At 39.5% G+C, this 17,725-nt stretch overlaps 1 protein-coding gene across 1 annotated transcript; it reads right to left on the reverse strand.

The window, feature by feature from the left end:
* Positions 1 to 10,870: 10,870 nt before the first annotated feature.
* On the reverse strand, positions 10,871 to 15,457 carry LOC104078504 (disrupted in schizophrenia 1 protein-like; the record flags this gene model as incomplete). The annotated part of the gene is made up of 2 exons (XM_009580155.1): positions 14,483 to 15,457; positions 10,871 to 10,940 (listed from the first exon to the last, which is right to left on the reverse strand). Coding segments are annotated over exons 1-2 (1,045 nt in total), but the record flags the coding sequence as incomplete, so codon positions are not given.
* Between the last annotated feature and the right edge of the window lie 2,268 nt (positions 15,458 to 17,725).

Genomic DNA, 17,725 nt, shown 5'->3' on the forward strand with positions numbered 1-17,725 from the left:
CACAGGATTACCAGACATGAAGAGAGGAAAGTTTCATTGGTGAAATATGAAAATAGTGAACCACCTTCAACATTTCCTTTATTAAAAAAAACAAAACACAAAAAAACCAAAACACAAACCAAAACAAACAAAAAAACCCAAACCAAAACAAAACAAAAAAAGCCCCAACCATGAGAGCATTTCATATGCATTTGACAACACAAGAAAAAGTCACTTACAGGTTGTATTGCTTGGAGGTTTTTTTAACCATACACTTTACTTTAAAACTATAAAATTCTTCGGACTAAAAATAATTACTCCATAAACAGATAAAGTAGAATTAAGTTCAAGAATTAGGCTGATATTCACACACCTATTCATATGCCTTTTTCTGATACCATGATTCACTTCAAAATATGTACAATTCTAAAAGTGACAGATCATTGGTGTGACTGCATGGCTGATCTTCACCTCAGGTGAAGGAAAACTAAAGAGTCACACCATGGAGTGATATCACCTTTTCCACGTGTGCTTTCAGAAGAAATCCAGCAGCCAAATGATGTACTATTCATCTACAAATGTTTTTTAGTTTTTCAAATTTAAACAGTCTTTCTACTTAACAATTAACTTTATCTTTAAAAAGTGTTTTTCAAGACACCTAATAGCTGAAAACAAAACTGAAAAAATAGTTTCCCTGGTACTTGCAATACCCGAGAAATTTGTTTGTTAATAATAATTCATGCAGAAGTCTCTATAAATATTTTTAATTGCAGCAACATTTCTTTTACTGTTATTGGTATGCACAATGGGAAATTGCAAACTACTTGCTTTTGAATTCCAGTTTTCTAATATGTGATCAGTATTTCTTTTTCATAAAAAGAAACCCTTCCTAGTTATTGATTTTAGTTATCTACGTGCTCTCTTGGTTATTCAGATGTAATGAAGCAGGTAAAACTTCTAACTTACATGATATTATCCATTATCAACTACTGCAAAATACCAAGCTGACATTTTTAGAGAAGCAACTGTCATATTCTCACTGTGAAGTTTCAATAGTAAGCAGGGAGTCTACCATTTTGTAAAGCGAAGCTACAGCTGGCTTTTCCCCTCACATACATCACAATACCACACCATTGCTTATAATGCATTTTACCACAACACTATGAAATAGGTAGCACGAGGCTTGTCCTGCTAACTAGTCAGCCAGGGCAACTAAGTTGGAACAATAAGACAAACTTCAAGGCATATAAGCCCTTCCTCAAGCTGGTATGTCCAAAACCTTGTCTGATTATGGTCAGACTCCTACAGATATTTCCCCGTGACAAACGTTGTCTGGATGTCATAATGGCCCTGCAAAATACCACTCTGAGAAATCAGTGTATTTAAGTCAAGAAAGTCAACACCTGTGCCTATAGTCCAAGACTAATCTTATTGACTGCCTCACAACACAACAGGAAGAAAACAAAGAAAAATTTCCCACATCTTTTGCAGAACTGAAATCCTAGAGCTAGGCAAAAATGTTATAAAATACATTTATTCAAGAGTGCTTTTTAAGTATTGAAGTTATATTACTATGCATGTCAAAGTCAAGCCTCTGTCTCCTGTGTGCTTTCACTCAGTACACCTCATGTACACTGGCTTTTCAGGATACATCAGTTCGTACCTCCTTGCAACATGCCTTTTGAAAGTTTCTTCAGACAGAGGCAGAAACTGGAAACAAGATTGTCTGAAATTTAGATATTGTAATTCTAGATCTTAGGTCAGTTGCACCTATTCCAAGTTTAGGGTTGGATATTGGGACAACATAGAAATATTTCAGCTACAGCACATCATGAAAAAAAATAAATCCAATAGAGACCCACTCATTTATAAGCAGGTCTTATTGTTGAGACCGTTACCCCAGGTGCTCCAATCTACAACACTGTCCCTGACACTTCGGTGCAATGCAACAGATGCTTTGTATGGTGCCATGGCACATATAAACCCGAACTCGTTTTGCTCTTTACTTCCACCGACAGAGTTTCTCAAGAAGTTGAATGAACCCTGGAGAGCTTCTAGCAACCCAAACATTAAAGCTTTTCTCCAAGACGCTATTTCTCCAGTGAGCTACCATTAGCAGGGAGACATACAGAGGCACTTGGGAATGCCAGAGGCGTGCGTGAATGAACACCCACAAATAAGTCAGATGAATAGCACATTCTGCAATGACCTAATCAAAAAGGCTGTACATCTTTATTTGTACTTGGTTCCAACATCATGTCTAAATTATGCTTCTGATTCACAGCACCTCACTTTGCTTTTTGTTCAACTTTGCCATACATCAAACCAATCCAACTCATTAACTTCATCTACTTTTTCATGCTTTAAAAATTTCAGTGAGCATGGAGATGTCCCAATCACTTCCCACTCCTCAAATCAAAACCTACCAGGAATCCTGACTAGTATTAGACTGGTAGGATGGCATCAACAGAAGTAGTTTAAAACTCACATTACCTGGCTTCAGTTTGGATGCTCCCACTGTCAGCATTTCCTATAGACTCAGTAACTCTTTCTCCAAAGCATGTTATTGTATAAGAGTGCTAGGAATTTGAAATTTCCCCTCTTCATCTTTTTGATTAACGCTCATTGCCACAACCATAGTCCTAAGAGGACTAAAGATGTCCATAAAACAGCACATTTGCTACTTTTACCTTCCATGGGCTAAAGATAAGAAAAGGAACACACAAAAGCTTGCATATGCCAAAGGCAGGGAAGCATCGGAGAGGGCAGACGTGTCTGCAGAACTATGAACACACCCAGCATGGGCAGTTGGATCTCAGCATGTGGACAGAGAGGACAGGAGGAAAACCTCAGGAGAAAGGAGAAGTTAATTGACTTGAGGCAATCCCACTTTGCAGAGGAGTTTGGGAAGCAATGGAAGGTCTGCAGAGATCTTCAGTAAAAGCATCCTATTAAGGAATTCGACCAGACACCACCCAGCAATCAGCAAGGAGCATTATCAGTTCCCCACAGAGGACTTACACTGGAAGACTTTCACGTTTGCTTTCAAATGGTAGTCACAGTCATTCAGCATCTTTTTAACCCCCAATTACACAAAAGTTGCATTACCATGCCATCTAGAAGTTTCTGTCCATGTCCAGTCATTTATTAAGCAGACAATAATTAAAAAGAGCAGGTGTGTCCTCACTCTCTTAAAATGTTTATATCCTAAGTGTAAGACAAGGGCAGCAAAATCAATTTCTAGTTCTTGGTTGAATTAGTAGTCATACTGTCTCCAGTGGTCACATTGCAAATGAAAGACAATTTTCTTATCTGGAGTTAATATTTCTAAAGAGCAAGGGAAAGATAAGTCTGTCCTGAATAAAAAATTGGGCTGCATGATTTTGCAAGTGCAAAGTAAGCAGATGGGCTGGGTAGCAAGAAAGCCGTGTCACTCACTCAGTGGGTACTGTCCAGATAGCACATCAACACTTCTCCTGAGTTACACCCATCAGAGCTCTACGCTTCAAACTGCAATTCAGCAAGTAGGCTCTTAAATTATCCATAATTGCCTATTTTGTTCAGATTTTTTTATTGCTTGTTTGTTTGTAAAAGACTAGCCAGGCTGTCTGGGAACAGCTTGGCTGCATCATGGACTAAGAAATAGAGCCTGACTATCATAGGAGGGGTAGCCCGCAGTGTCAGTTTTAGACAGCAGATGGCCGGGAGTAGAGAAAGCTTCCAAGCACATGGTATGCCAAAACTTCAGCAATTTTCTTTTGTCAAGCAGCTTCCAGAAACACAAGATGTAGCTGAACCTCTTCATGCTGGCCAAGATTAAAATAAGAGAGCATAGTAGAAACCCACAAAATACTACTGCTTCCTAAAAATATTTAGGCTGCACAGTGTAAGCAAGATACTGCATGACTACAGCAGCTTCCTCTCCAATATTGGCTAAGGAATTAAAGATGTAGAAAACACAATGCATTTTCAACACATGGGCATAAGCAGACCAACAGCAAGATCCTGATCTACCTCAAAGACACACTCGGACATGATGGAAACTGAACAGCTGGGCTAAAATGAGGTTTCACATCAAAAATGTTTCAAGAAGTTGCTGAAAATGCATGTGTTACACATGTAAGAAGCTAACACAAGAACCTAAAGTACCCAGAAATGTATACCAGATCTCCCTCTCATAAACATTGGCCATTACTATGTTGTTTTAGTATAACAACAACAACAACAAAAAAAAACTCTTGACAGTTTTCCAGCTGTCTTCCTGACAGTAAGATAAAGAGTTTTAGCAACTGGATAAGCCTGCCATAGACTGCATAAAAAAAAACAGTGATGTTGTTAATGCTGCTAGTAGGCAGAAGTGAAATCAAGCATTTGAATGACAACACTTTGGTCCATAGTTTCAGCTAGCACCAAACAATAAATAGATATGGACAAAAAAAGTCTTATCTTTTCATTTCAGACTGGTGTCTTAAACAGAAAAACCCAGGCAAGGTGGAAGACCTGCAAAGCTTGCGCTGCTTCTGTTTTGTTACAAGGAAAATTAAGTCTAATTTATACTTCATATAAGCACTTACTTTCCTTAACCACCCAAACCTTTTGTAGAGATTATTTGAGTTTGTCAGAGAAAGACAGGATGAACAAGATCCATGCAAAGAAGATTTGGTTTTGAGAATTTGTACAAGCCTTTCCCCCCCATCCTCTTAATAGCTTTACTGGAAAGTTATAAAAATGAAAAATGAAACCTGAAAAGACTTACCCACAGATTTCAGGAAGCTCCTACAAGCTTATGACCGAACTAGGCTCTGACAGTATAGCACAACAGAAAGCCTTATGCGCCCCATCCACCCCAAACCCATTTCCAGTTCCATTCCAATTCGGCCTGCAACTGGAAGTTACAAGCTCCCAGTAAGTCTCCTGTGTCACACAGAAGCTCTGCCTCTTCAGCATCCACCACCTTTTATTTAATCAGTAGCCTTAGATACAGAGCCTCACTCAATATACAGCTAGGTTTGAGGATTTTACTTCCACAGGTACACGCCATCCTGAAACAAGTACAATCCAAAGTAACATGTTTTTTGAGACTTAATTCCAGATATAGCTTCTCTCTCAAATTCACTGTCCTTCCTCAGAAAGGAGCTAACTTGCCTTCACTTCTGTGTCCTGTTATAACAGCCATCTGTTAAGCAAGCATTTTAGTTCAAAATAATGGAAGTACAGTAAAGCAGGGATTCTATCCAACCCTCAACTGCAGATAGGTCTTGCAGGAAAAACAAACAAAAACACACAAAAAAACCCACCAAACACACCCACCTGCTTGAAGATCAAATTGGTTCAAATGTTTGAGCTATGACTAGAAATAGCACCCTCTGAATACCATTTAACAAATGGCATTTTCAACCCAGACATTACCATTATACTCTATTGTTTTCTCTCTCTACAGGTGCCTTAAAACAAATAGCTGGTTCAAGTGAGCAATAGCACCTCTTCTACTGTAAAAGTACAGGAGGCTAACTGCTACAAAGCCTTTCCTTTCCCTTCCTACACTTGTGATTAATGGAAAATGTGCAAAATGAGACTCCTCAACTCCTACACAGCACAGGATTCTGCCCTTGATGCCCTGCAGATCCTGAGACATGGAAAGGACAATTGGTATGAAGAGGTCTCAAAGATCACGAGCAAAGAGCAAAAAAAAAAGAAAACAGCATACAAACACTATTTTTCTGCAGAACATGCAGTGCACAAGCCCATGGCAGCTCACCAATTCATATAGCTCAAGCTTTGAGACTTCAACTAAAATAATTGAAGGCTCACATGATATTACACGTATCTACAGCATGAATTTTCATTGCAGAGATAGGATGGGTTTTGCCACGACGAGCATAAATGTTTCCGTATTCTATGTGCCATGTTGGACTGATGAGGATTTGCTCTGATCTACTCAATGACCTTCACTGGAGAACCCTAACTCTGAATATAATCTGATTGCACGGGGAATTTACCGTTCCCTACCAGTTCCAAGCCGTGAATCCATACGCTCACATTCCTACATACAAGAATTTAAAAAAAAAAAACAAAATTATGAATCAAAAAAAAAAAAAATCAGTAGTTCTGCAGAAACTTATTTCTGAGTAACAAGATAGCATGTGAACCGTTAGTGGAGTTCGGCAGCAAGACTCAGTCCTGACACTTAGTTACCAATCCATTTGCCCCTTGCACCAAGCAAGGTTGAGGAGTTCAAGAAGCAAAGAACAAGAAAAGGGTTTTTAAATGTTTGGGCAATAGATTTGTACTGAGCAAAATACACTTGCTTCCACTGCAAGCACAACTCTCACAGACACAAAAATATGCTGCTTTTTTTTTTTTTCTTTTTTACCTCCTGTATTCAGCAGTGTGTTTAACCTTGGAGCTGTCAAGCTCCATCATGAATAATGAGCCATGACAACATTCCAAGTGATCCTTGGAGAACAGACCAATTTTTCCTATATGCTACGCAAGGCAAAACACTGTTATCATATTCCATGGTACCGTACCTGCTTTGAAAATATACAGTAATGTGGCCATCAAGAGGAGACCATAAGTAAATACAGAAAAAATAAGCTACTTCCTGGTATTTCATCACCTACCAAACTGAACAAGCAATAAAACATGTAACATCCTAATGGTTCCTCTTTAAAATTAAACCAGGACTGAGAAGGATTCTTGTCTCACTGAATATGCATTTCACACAAACATTTCACAGCCGAGGAACATCTGCATTTGAAACAACCCATGGTTGCTACAGTATGAAGAGAGAGCACCCTGCAGGTCTCACAGCACTGTGCTTGGTGACCTCTAGCAGATGAGCACAAACATGGGACGGGATGGCAGCCTCTGCCCCAAGCAGCCCCCCCAACGCTCTCAGAACAAACATACACCCCCATACACATGGCACTGCCAGAAAGTACAGGAAGAAACTGTAGTTGAATGACTGACTGAAGCTCCTCTACACCAACACCCTAACCGTGCCAAAGCAGTTCTTTAAGAAGGCACAGCATAGGTAAACAAGCAACGGCAAAAGCCATTTCTGCTGTCCACCTCCCAAGCTCAAGGGGAGCAGGAAGACAGAGCAAACAGATTCATCTAAAGAAAGGAAAAAATAGGAAGAAACAAGCTGAAGATTTAAACAGGCATTCACTTCTCTCCTAAACAACAATGGAGGGTTGTGGTTCTAAATATCCCTTAAAAAAAAAAAATCATTATCTGTTCAGGAAATAAATGCTAATTCATTAACATGAACCTGGAAAACACACATGTTCTCTAACAGACCCAAGCAGCAAGCATCTGTTCTGTTTCTGCAAAGGGGAAAAACAAATATATCCTTATTCCTGACCTATTTGCAATAAGGTATTTGTTCAAGGCTTTGTAGTGGGAAAAACTTGCCTTTATATCTGTGCCATTTCCTAGTCTCATTGCCACAACCGAAAACACAGTGCATCACTTCCCCCACTCTGTAGGGGCACCACTTTACTTACACTTCAGTTTCAAAAGTTACTATAAACTATAGAATCACAGAATCATACAATCATTAAGGTTGGAAAAGACCTCTAAGATCATCAAGTCCAACCGTTAACCCAACACCACCATGCCCACTAAACCATGTCCCTAAGCGCCTCATCTACACATCTTTTAAATACTTCCAGGGATGGTGACTCCACCACTTCCCTGGGCAGCCTGTTCCAAGGCCTGACCACTCCTTCAGTAGTTTTTCCTAATGTCCAGTCTAAACCTCCCCTGGCGCAACTTGAGGCCATTTCCTCTCGTCCTATCACTAGTTACTTGGCAGAAGAGACCAACCCCCACCTCGCTACAACCTCCTTTCAGGTAGTTGTAGAGCACGAGCAATGTCGGACAGTAGATGCCTGCCTTTCCTTAAGTTTCTAAGTTTGCAGTGTCAGACAGCAGAAACCAGTCCTGAGCAATTTGAGGAGTTTTAAGTGCTAACACATCTTCCTCCCGCTGAACTGCTGTTAAAAACCGAGCCCTCTCCTGCAAGACTGGATGGCTCAGAGAGCTGACGTCAGAAAATCTCTTTGAGTTCTTGTCTATGGTTGAAGTTGGAGAAGAGCCTCTACCACTGAAGCGATAACATAGTTACACACGATAATGTATTTATTGACAATTTCGTTTTCCATTTGGGGGCATAGCCACCCATACCCCACCTCCACCTGTTCTCCTTCCCCTCTACTCACCTCTTCCACGTACAGGGCATTTCACAGCTACTCATATCACACTAAATCTCCCCTTCCCCTGCAGCATTCCCAAATCAGCAAGACCCGTGCTACCACCACACACAGCACCACCACAATCTCCACTTCAGAACAGTTTGCTTTTAACACAGGACTCGCTCTATACTCAAAGTCATCCCACAAGTTACAGGGACAGCAATTTTCCTTTTAGCATTATAGTTAAAATGTCCTCAGCCCTCCACATACATCATGTCGTTTTCTCCCGCTCCCTGATAATATATTTCCATTTATGCCCCACATCACAGGTCTCTGCACATTTAGCAATTCCATTCCCTGCTAGCAATATTTGGCAATAATATCCCTTTTAAAGAAAGCTAATTATAGACTTCACTTGAACAGAAATTGGTACTGGGCCAATCTGTAAGCTCTTTAATAAGCTTTCAAACTTCACGCCAGGCAAGACTTTGCTCTCCACCAAGAGCAGCGACGTAGCTCTAAAAGCAAAGGTGGAAAGTTGCCACTGCAAGAAGAGGAGGGAAGGTGACACCTCTAATTCTTCTTGCAGCACTGCACCTTCTCCATGTGAATTTTCCCTGGAGATATGCTGCCTGTGTTACACAAAAGAAAAACTAAGGAAGCCAGTTCAGATACCATGAAAATAATGAAAAGTAGTCACAAAAAAACCCCTGGCTTACAGTTGTATCAGAAGAGGAACAAAGACCAGTATGACAGAAAGTGGGTCAAGGACCCAAAAATTAGGAACTGATAAAATTAAGGATGCATGGTCACGTATCACAAAGGAGTGTGGCATTTTCTGAAAACACTTGTGTGAAAATGGATTTCAAAGGGATGGAGGAACCCAAGGCAAAGTCTCTCAAGCACCTCAGTATCTAGTCCCGTATCAGGACAAATGCTTTCTGCCTATATATGCCAGACTTAGCACAGAAAACAGCAATCCCACTTGTGGATGCTCCTCTCCACCTTTGGACTGCTGCCAATTTTGCTCTCTGTAAGCTGTGTCCACCACACCTGGTGAAATCACATTTCAGCCAGACCATTTTCCTGAGGGGAATTAATGCAAGACTCTGCAAACCACCCTCCGTGCTATCTGCCTGATAACTAGGGTGGAAACCAAAAAAGGTAATTGATAAAAATGATGGTCAACAGAAAGATGGTTCTATTTTGAAGACACAAGACTAGCACTCATGAAAACTACAGAAGAGCTTTCTGTGCAAAGTTAGACAAGTCATCATTTTCCACTGTGGTCAACGACTATATGACATCACATGCAGATGTCATACCTGATATACTAAAATACTGCTGTTAGAGCGGCTGACTGCCCAGAGAATCCCAGCTGGAGTCTGTGGGAACCACACGCACTGAGTACACAGCTGTCGGGAAGTATCCAACTGGGAACTCAACCCACAGGCACTTAAAAAAGAAGAGTTATGAGTGTTACACATGTAAAGCATACACATCAATAATGTCTATTTGACAGAGATTAAACCCATGAATATCTACAACATCCTCAGCTTTTAAAATACGTAAAGGTTTTCCCCGCTGGGAGATGCCACATTAAAAGAATGACTTGTGACAGTAGCAGACTTTTCTCCTATATATAGGTGAGCCCTTAAGAGGCCAACAGAATCACTCCTGCAAAAGGGCTACACATCTACTCCCTAGACACTATTAAAACACATGTTAAACATCTTGGGGAACATGTTCAGGGGCAGGAAAACAGAACCATGGTACAACTGCAAAGCTTCACACATTAATTTTGAAAGGCAAACCACGAGTCTGACCACTCCCCAGCCCCTAAAAAGCTGAGAATAAAAAAGTGGCAGGAAAGGAACTATTTTTTTCCAGCCTTATTCTCTGAAGTACCCATGCAGATTTTACTGGAACATTTGCAGGGCTTCCCAACTGAAGATAGATCTAGCAGGAAGAATTTAATCTAGAACCTCAAAACTATCAAAATATGAGTACCTGAACAGACTACCATAACAGGAAACAATACGAAACCCAAGATGTATATTAATAGATGCTCTAATTATTAACGTCCGCACACACAGAGCTTATCAGAAGTGCCAAGGCATTTGAAAGGAAAAGCACTATTCAAATACAGGTATTTGCCAGCAGCTGTATCACCATCATGTTCTCTAGCTGGTTTTGATTGAACTCAGTGGACATCAAGTTAATCCCACAGGACAGTATCATTCACTTTTATAATAGCTACTGACCTCATTTCTGTGTTTGAGCCCTGCTGTAGTGTCATGACTAAATGTGGTAAGCCACAAATCATACTCTTGTCAGCAGCCAGTGCCTGTCCTTTCTCCCTTCAAAGCTTTCATTCATTTTTGCATTTTTTAAAGTCGTGCTGCTTCAAAACAGCTGATCCAGATGGTGGATATTCGGATTTCAACCTTCCCACATGGTGATGTGGCTCAAGAAAATAAAAACTGTTGCTACCTGCTGCTGACCTACTTCTTTTTTTAATTTGTTTCCTGCCATATGACAGAATAAACAATACAGTTCATTGAACTAGTCTTCCACACCTAACCATTGCTATATAGCAAATATAAAATAAAATTAATAGAGGAAGGAAGGAGAAGGAAGAAAAAAAAAGCAGCATGATCCAGTGGGGGGCAAGGGGGAGCAACTCTCACCTCTATCATAGTCATCTTCCTCTATTGCTTTTTCCTGAAGCCTCTGAAGACGTAAGATCAAGGATTTTATCTATGCAAAGAGAAAAAAGTTAATTATGAAGAAGTTGCATTTAAAACTATTTAGACTATTAACCTCTACATAATATAAATTTAATGGATTACTACATCACTAGAATGGCCCAATTTTGAGAGTTAAGCCCAACATTTATTAAGTGGACAGACCTATTTGGAAGTCAGCTGAACTGCAGCTACTTGAGCCAAGCATGGCTTTTGTCCAAACACATACAGAGAATAACAAACAATATTTCTTGAAAAGCACAAGAGATCATGTGATCATAGGATATTTTTCACCCTTTGAACACATCAAAGTAAGGATTATTAGAGGATTCTGTCAGCATGACATCTACCCCTGATCATATTGTTCTCAAAAGTGTGTTCTTGAGCCCATTCTAACAATTTTTTGCCTGTGAGTTTTGCACAGAACAAATCCAGAATTTCCATATGCAAACCACATTTTCTTCTGTAAGTAAAAAAAGAAATACAGTATGAATATTTTGGAACAAGTATACTCATCTTATGGCACAGAAAATTGTGTTCATATGCAGCCAATGAAGTTTCATTAAAATATAATTTAGGCTCATCTACATAACATTGACATTTGCATTTTCAGAAATGTTCACATTGCATATGCTAGATGCGGAAAAAAGCAAAACACCAAAGACACCTATACCACAGAGAGTGCTCTTTCACACCCAAAAAGAAACTCTTACCGTAATGCAAGTTTTATTTCAAAAGTTACTGCTTCTCTTTGTTAACATGAAGGGTCTGAACCAAAGTTCTGAATTTACTAAAAATTCATACGGCCAGGTGTGTGTTCAAAGGCCATTACAAGTTTTTACTGTTAGAAGAATTTGGTTAGAAGGTAGGCAGTCCTCTCCTCATTGCCATGCCAGCCACAACCTAACATGGCTACAGTAACAAGATTGAAAAGTGTTTTCTTATTAAATTTATACATGACCTGTACCAAATAAGCTATTATCAGCACTGAAAAAGGTAGGCCTTAAAAAAGAAGCAGCATATATTCTTATAGCCCAAAGCCTGAAAGTGCTTGGGAAAGCATTTTCCAACACAAGAAAATCCATACTTTAGACATTCTGCAGTTACAAAAGATTTCACTCCTCCCTGAAACTCTTTCATATTTAAATCCCTATCTTTAAACTCTAAATTGCATAGAGAAAAATAGGTACACCCAGTCAACAACTTAATAGAAACACTCAGTTATCATGACTACACAATCAACACACAAATTAGGCAAGACATTTAAATTAATGGTATCCCTTCTAAATACGGTATGTGAAAGTGGACTAGTCAGAAAAGAACTATAAAAAAATAAAAGAATAAAAAAATGCTTGATTAATAGTAGGCTACAGGATGCCCTTCAGGAAAAACAAAAAACAACGTTATATATATTCCCTTTCTCTCCAGGCTTTATTTTATTTTGTTTTTCCACATCCTGAAAGTCCAATCTTTTTTCTCCGAGGCTGGTGAGGAATGTGAAACATATTGAAGGGAGGAGCTCTGAATCCTCACCATAAATTATTTTTTGTATTTTATGCCATACTTTTGATAGAGTTTTAAAGAAGCCTGCAGTAGGAATGGTTCAAATGACACTTTTTTCATATATATGATGTATAACAACCATCTATACCGAGAGTACAGCTTTGCTGCTGTTTGCAGTGTTTATCCCATCATGCGCTCACAGTGGCAGGTCATTTATAGTCTGCTTGGGTACCACAGCCCAGGCAAGCCCACAGCAAACTGACTGATGCTGCCACAGTAAAGTGCTTTCTATTTGCAGGCTGGTAAGATGCTTAGAGCTCAACTAATGAAAGAGCTGCTTCAGCGTGGCATGTTCTGTATCTCTACTGTGTGATGACCACTTTTTTTTTTAGTAAGTACAGAAAAAGCATAATTTTAACAACATTGGTATTGTCTCCTTTTCTTGACTACAGTTGCCTTTGTTCCTTTCTGAAAAGTTTGAGACTTGCTCATTATCATTAAAATAGGCAGGTGCTTCAAATTAAACATACACGACTGGCTAACCAAGGGCAAGGACATCTGGGGGCACAAATCCCCAATTCTCCATTCAGTGAATTAATGAATACAGAAAGTAAAGATAGCAATGTTTCTTTTGTGCCTATCAAATAAGCATACTGAAAAGACAGAAAATTTCCTGTTTTGATTATGTTATATATTCCCAAATTTGCAGCAAATTAATTTCCCAAACCATCCCAGACTATGGGCACATTGTCATTCCAGGCATGAAGCCAAAGAAACTGTTCCATGTCAATGTGTGTGAAGTCTGTAAATAAGAGAATCTAGTTTGAGTCCTACATGTATCCTCTGTGAAAAGTAAGTATTAGAGAGCATCGTAAGCCCAGGTCAGGTGTCATGGAGAGTAAAGTAAGAATAAAAATTTCTTGATCTTCTGTCTTACCCAGACAGCAGGATTGTGCAAAGCCTCCCCAGAGCAGGTTGTTTCATCAGGCCTAAAGACAATACAGTGCAGGTATGTCTGAGCTGAGAAATCAGCAGAACCTGGGTTTCTGAAAGGCATCACAGAAACTCAGGGCACTAGTGAGAGACCAAAAAAAAAAAAAACAAAACCCCACAAAACCAAAAACAACCCACCACATCAAAAAAAACCTGCTGCCCACTTAGTGCATCTTGAGCAAATCTGTTAAATCCGTCGTGCCCACATTAATCTCTGGATTACTGTTTCCTGCATGCACAATACAGCCAATATTTGGCTCCTTACCGCAGGTAAGCTCAGAATGGTTCCCCTCTGATTCCCACACCGCCATCCCAAAAACTGTATAACAAAACATAACTGATCTTTCTTAAGGTTTCCCCACCCGTCTCCCACAAAGAACACAGTGAATGAGACTGCCTGTAAACGTGGTAGGTATACATGTGGGTATATACATGTGCAAAAAGAAAGACTCCTGACGCAACAGCCCTGAACTCCTCTGGGGTAGGGGGGAACTAAAAAGGTTCAATTCCCAGTTTGAGTTAGAGCAGGAACTTGACTCCCATTTTTCTTCGTGTGGGGAAAGTACCCCTCTATTAGATTACAGGCTACTCTCATACAGGTGCCCCACTCCAAGAAATCTTTGGCTAAACTTACACATTTCCAATTACAAAGTTTAGTGTTGTTAAATCATGGTGCTTCAAGAAAGGAGTTCTTACCACCCCGAAATTTTGTACTACATATACTCCAAACTGCAGACAAAACAGCCACCTGTGAAAGAAAATGGTTTTTGTTGAATTCAGAAACTGATGTGTAACATATTAGAAATGAGAGGATCACAGTTTCAGCAGAACACAGGAATGAGGTACTGCAACAATATCCCCTGTTTTTTAAAAAAACAAAAAGAAAAGGAAACCAGTTCTCTCACTTTCGTCATGCAGATTGCTACTGTAAACCTCTATGAACAAATGTCACAAAAACCATTAATATCCCAACTCGTACATCAACTTTGACTTTGGCACTATAAATACAAATGTTTTGGAGGCAGGAGGAAGAATCAAAGATGAAGTGAAATAACTAACCTTTAATGTACTGCGGTTGCCAAGCAGGCAGTCCTGTAGCACTGGTTCGTATTTTTTCATCAAAGTATCCCAGTTATGGTCACTAACAGTAAAGCTACTTTCATAGCCTGAGGTGACAGAAGAGCCAGCAGATGCTGCATCTGAGGAATCTGTAGAATATGAAAATGTTGCATCTGTATCCGAGAGAGAGAGAGTCTCATAGTCCTGTAGTTTATCATTTGCTGTGGTCTCATTTTCATCCTCCAAATCCTCTCTGGGCCTGGAGAAGCAATGCAAAGCTCTCGAGTGCTCATGAGTCTGCGCTATCTCTGCTGGCTTCTGCAGATTTCCCGCGATGCTGGGATGCAGAACGTATTCAGCTTCCTCAACAGTTGACTTGCCTTCAGCATCGCTTACTCCAGAGGATGAGTTCAGGGAGAGCTGTATAAAGCTGAAACTTGAACTAAAGCTATCATGTGCACCAACAGAACGAGAAACAACATCTCTGTTTTGATATTCACTGTTGTTATTCACTTCCGTTTGATCCAAAGCATACATGTTTTGGGGCTCGCTCACTTTCACGCCATGGCTCTTCCGCCATGTACAGCATACAGCAGAAACATCTCCTTTGCTTGTTGCTGCGGCAGGGTAAACCGGTATCACTGTGTTTTCTGATTGTGGACTCTTCCAACATGAAAGATTTTTGCAGCTCCCTGGCATATTTCCAGTAGCGGCCAACACTGTTTCCCCATTAGCAGGAACTACAGCACAATTTGCAACTGAACTACAGTGTAAGAATTCAAAGTTATTTTTGTATTGTCTGCAGAGAGAGCAGTTCTCAAAGTCTCCACAGTGCTGCCTGCCATGTTTGAGCTCTTCTGGGTTGAATGGCTTGCAGGCACCCAGGGACTGAAACTCTATCTGTCGCTGAGCTTCTGGCCTCATGTATCCAGGTCTTTTTGCCAGTTTCTTTTTACGAAGAGAGCCTGCAGGCATTAACGGCTCCTGACCATCTGAGCGAGGGGGGGGGGGAAAGTCATTAAAGTGTTTCTGCAGTTTTCTAGGCTTAACATATTGTAGCATCTGAAAATAATTGTTTCAGGAATGTCAAACAGCACATCGGTTTCCATTTCAACAAAACAAAGACACTGACTACACTGCAGATAGAGGAGAAAAGTTGTTACCAGAGAACACTGTGTGTATTCATCCACTTTCTAAAGAGTTTGCACCTGCTTTTAAGTGAACTCACTACCATAATCACATCCATCAGGACACAAACCTGGGTAAGATGAACCACATCATCTTCTCTATTCATAGCAATGCTCTGCACTCCTTCATTCTCAATTCACTTCGCAGCACACTAAAGCACAGACCTTGTTTAAGTCTCTCTGATCCAGAGTGTTTTTCAGACTTACAAGTACATCTTAGATAGGACTGAATCTACATCAAAAAGATGAGAAACATACTGACAAAGAAATTTTGTGCATAATCTGTTGTTGCTCGTGTCCAGTTTCTTGTGTTCGTATCCATGTTTTATTAATAAAAGTGTTTCAGATTCTGCTTCCAGAACAGATGCAACCCTGTAACACTCCATGGCTGCAGATCTATCAGTCTAATGAGATATTTTTATTTTGTAAGTTTTCATTTAGATTTATTGTACTCCTATTGTCCAAAATGTGAAGTTAAAGGTAAAGTTTTGCATGCAGGACCATCAGTCCTAGAAAACTAATGCCACCATATACTTGCTAGCATTACTGTAGTATTAATATATTTAAGAAAGGGCCTCTGCTCAATAGCTCAATTTCCCCGCATTTATCTTTTCATCTATGTAAGTAAGGTATATTTGCTGCTTACAGAGCAGAACAGAAAGAACCAAGATAAAAAACACAAAGAACATTAAAAGCGGGAGATCAGAATGTGGTATCTTGTCTTTGTTTTCTGTACATTTCTATTAAAAAAAAAAAGAGTAAAAGATTACATGGTGACTACTTTCAGTTTCTTATGGATTTACTGCTAGTCAAAAGGTATCCCATTCTTCTGTCCTGCACACAATCAAAGGGAATACAAAAATGGATGATGGTGCAGAGCTTGTAACACAAAAACATATTGACGGGGCCTATTTGCCAGAATCACCCTTCTAAGGAATAGAGTGACTAGCTGAATTATGCCCTCGATTAGCTGCCCTCTACTCTCTGAAACAGAATCGATTGCCAGAATCTCAGTGTTAGAAATATTCTCATCACCCACACAGAGCTCTTTCAAAAACACAAGTTTCAGCAAAAAAATTTCTTTACATGCAATATATTTAATATTCATCTCTAATTGTAACCCTTTATCAACTTTTACATTGAGAGGTGTGCACATAATCTAAACACCTCAGCAACTCCTAACACATAAGGTCTCATACACACCTCACTACAATGACAACCTACACAAAAATTTAAGCGTTAGACCTGAAACTTTCCAGGAGACTTTTCCCAACATTCACTGCACTTTCTCCAAATAACCTTCAACAAAAGCAATTTATACATTTTCCACGTACTAGAATAGTGGCACATCTCACCATGGGACTGCAGTTAAGCTTCTGTATTCTGCTTCCTATCACCATAAATTAGAATACCCTAGCTGTCTCTTAAGTTCTCTTTTGTCAGAGGAAAAAGCATAACAGAAACCAGAAATAAAAAAGGTCACAGAGTTCATCAGCCTGTCTACTATAAAAAGACAGTGAAATGCTGTACTGGGAGTAATTTAATATAAGTCTTAGCAAATAGGAACCACTCTTGGAGTAAGGGAACAAAAATTGAACAAAATGTTCTTTAGAATTTAATTCTTTCAGTTTATGTACAAAATAACAGCCTAAATTTTCCTTCAGCAGAAGAAATCAGTCATGCAGAAAAAAGTCATTCTAAGACTGGATATACGTTATTGCCATTTACAAAGGCTAGTCACAGGCCTTGTCTGTAAAAATGGAAAAGGTTCTTTGGTTTAATTAAAATCAGTTTCAAATTGATCTCACTAAATCACTATGAATTTCTAAAGCAGACAGATAATTACAGCTCTTTAAACACCAAATTTAAACTAAGCTAATGTAAGTAAGATTTAAATTGGCCAAAGTGTTAGATATTTGCACCAAGTGAACTGGATGCAATTCTAAGAATTATTGGAGCCCAAGTGGTACAATTCCAGTATCCCGAACTAGGCCACAGAAAATCCACACATCTCCACGCTCTCCCCCACGTTTGCAGGTAACCCTCTAGACAGGTT

Source organism: Fulmarus glacialis, unplaced genomic scaffold (assembly GCF_000690835.1).
Source record: "Fulmarus glacialis isolate BGI_N327 unplaced genomic scaffold, ASM69083v1 scaffold11766, whole genome shotgun sequence".
Taxonomy (NCBI): domain Eukaryota; kingdom Metazoa; phylum Chordata; class Aves; order Procellariiformes; family Procellariidae; genus Fulmarus; species Fulmarus glacialis.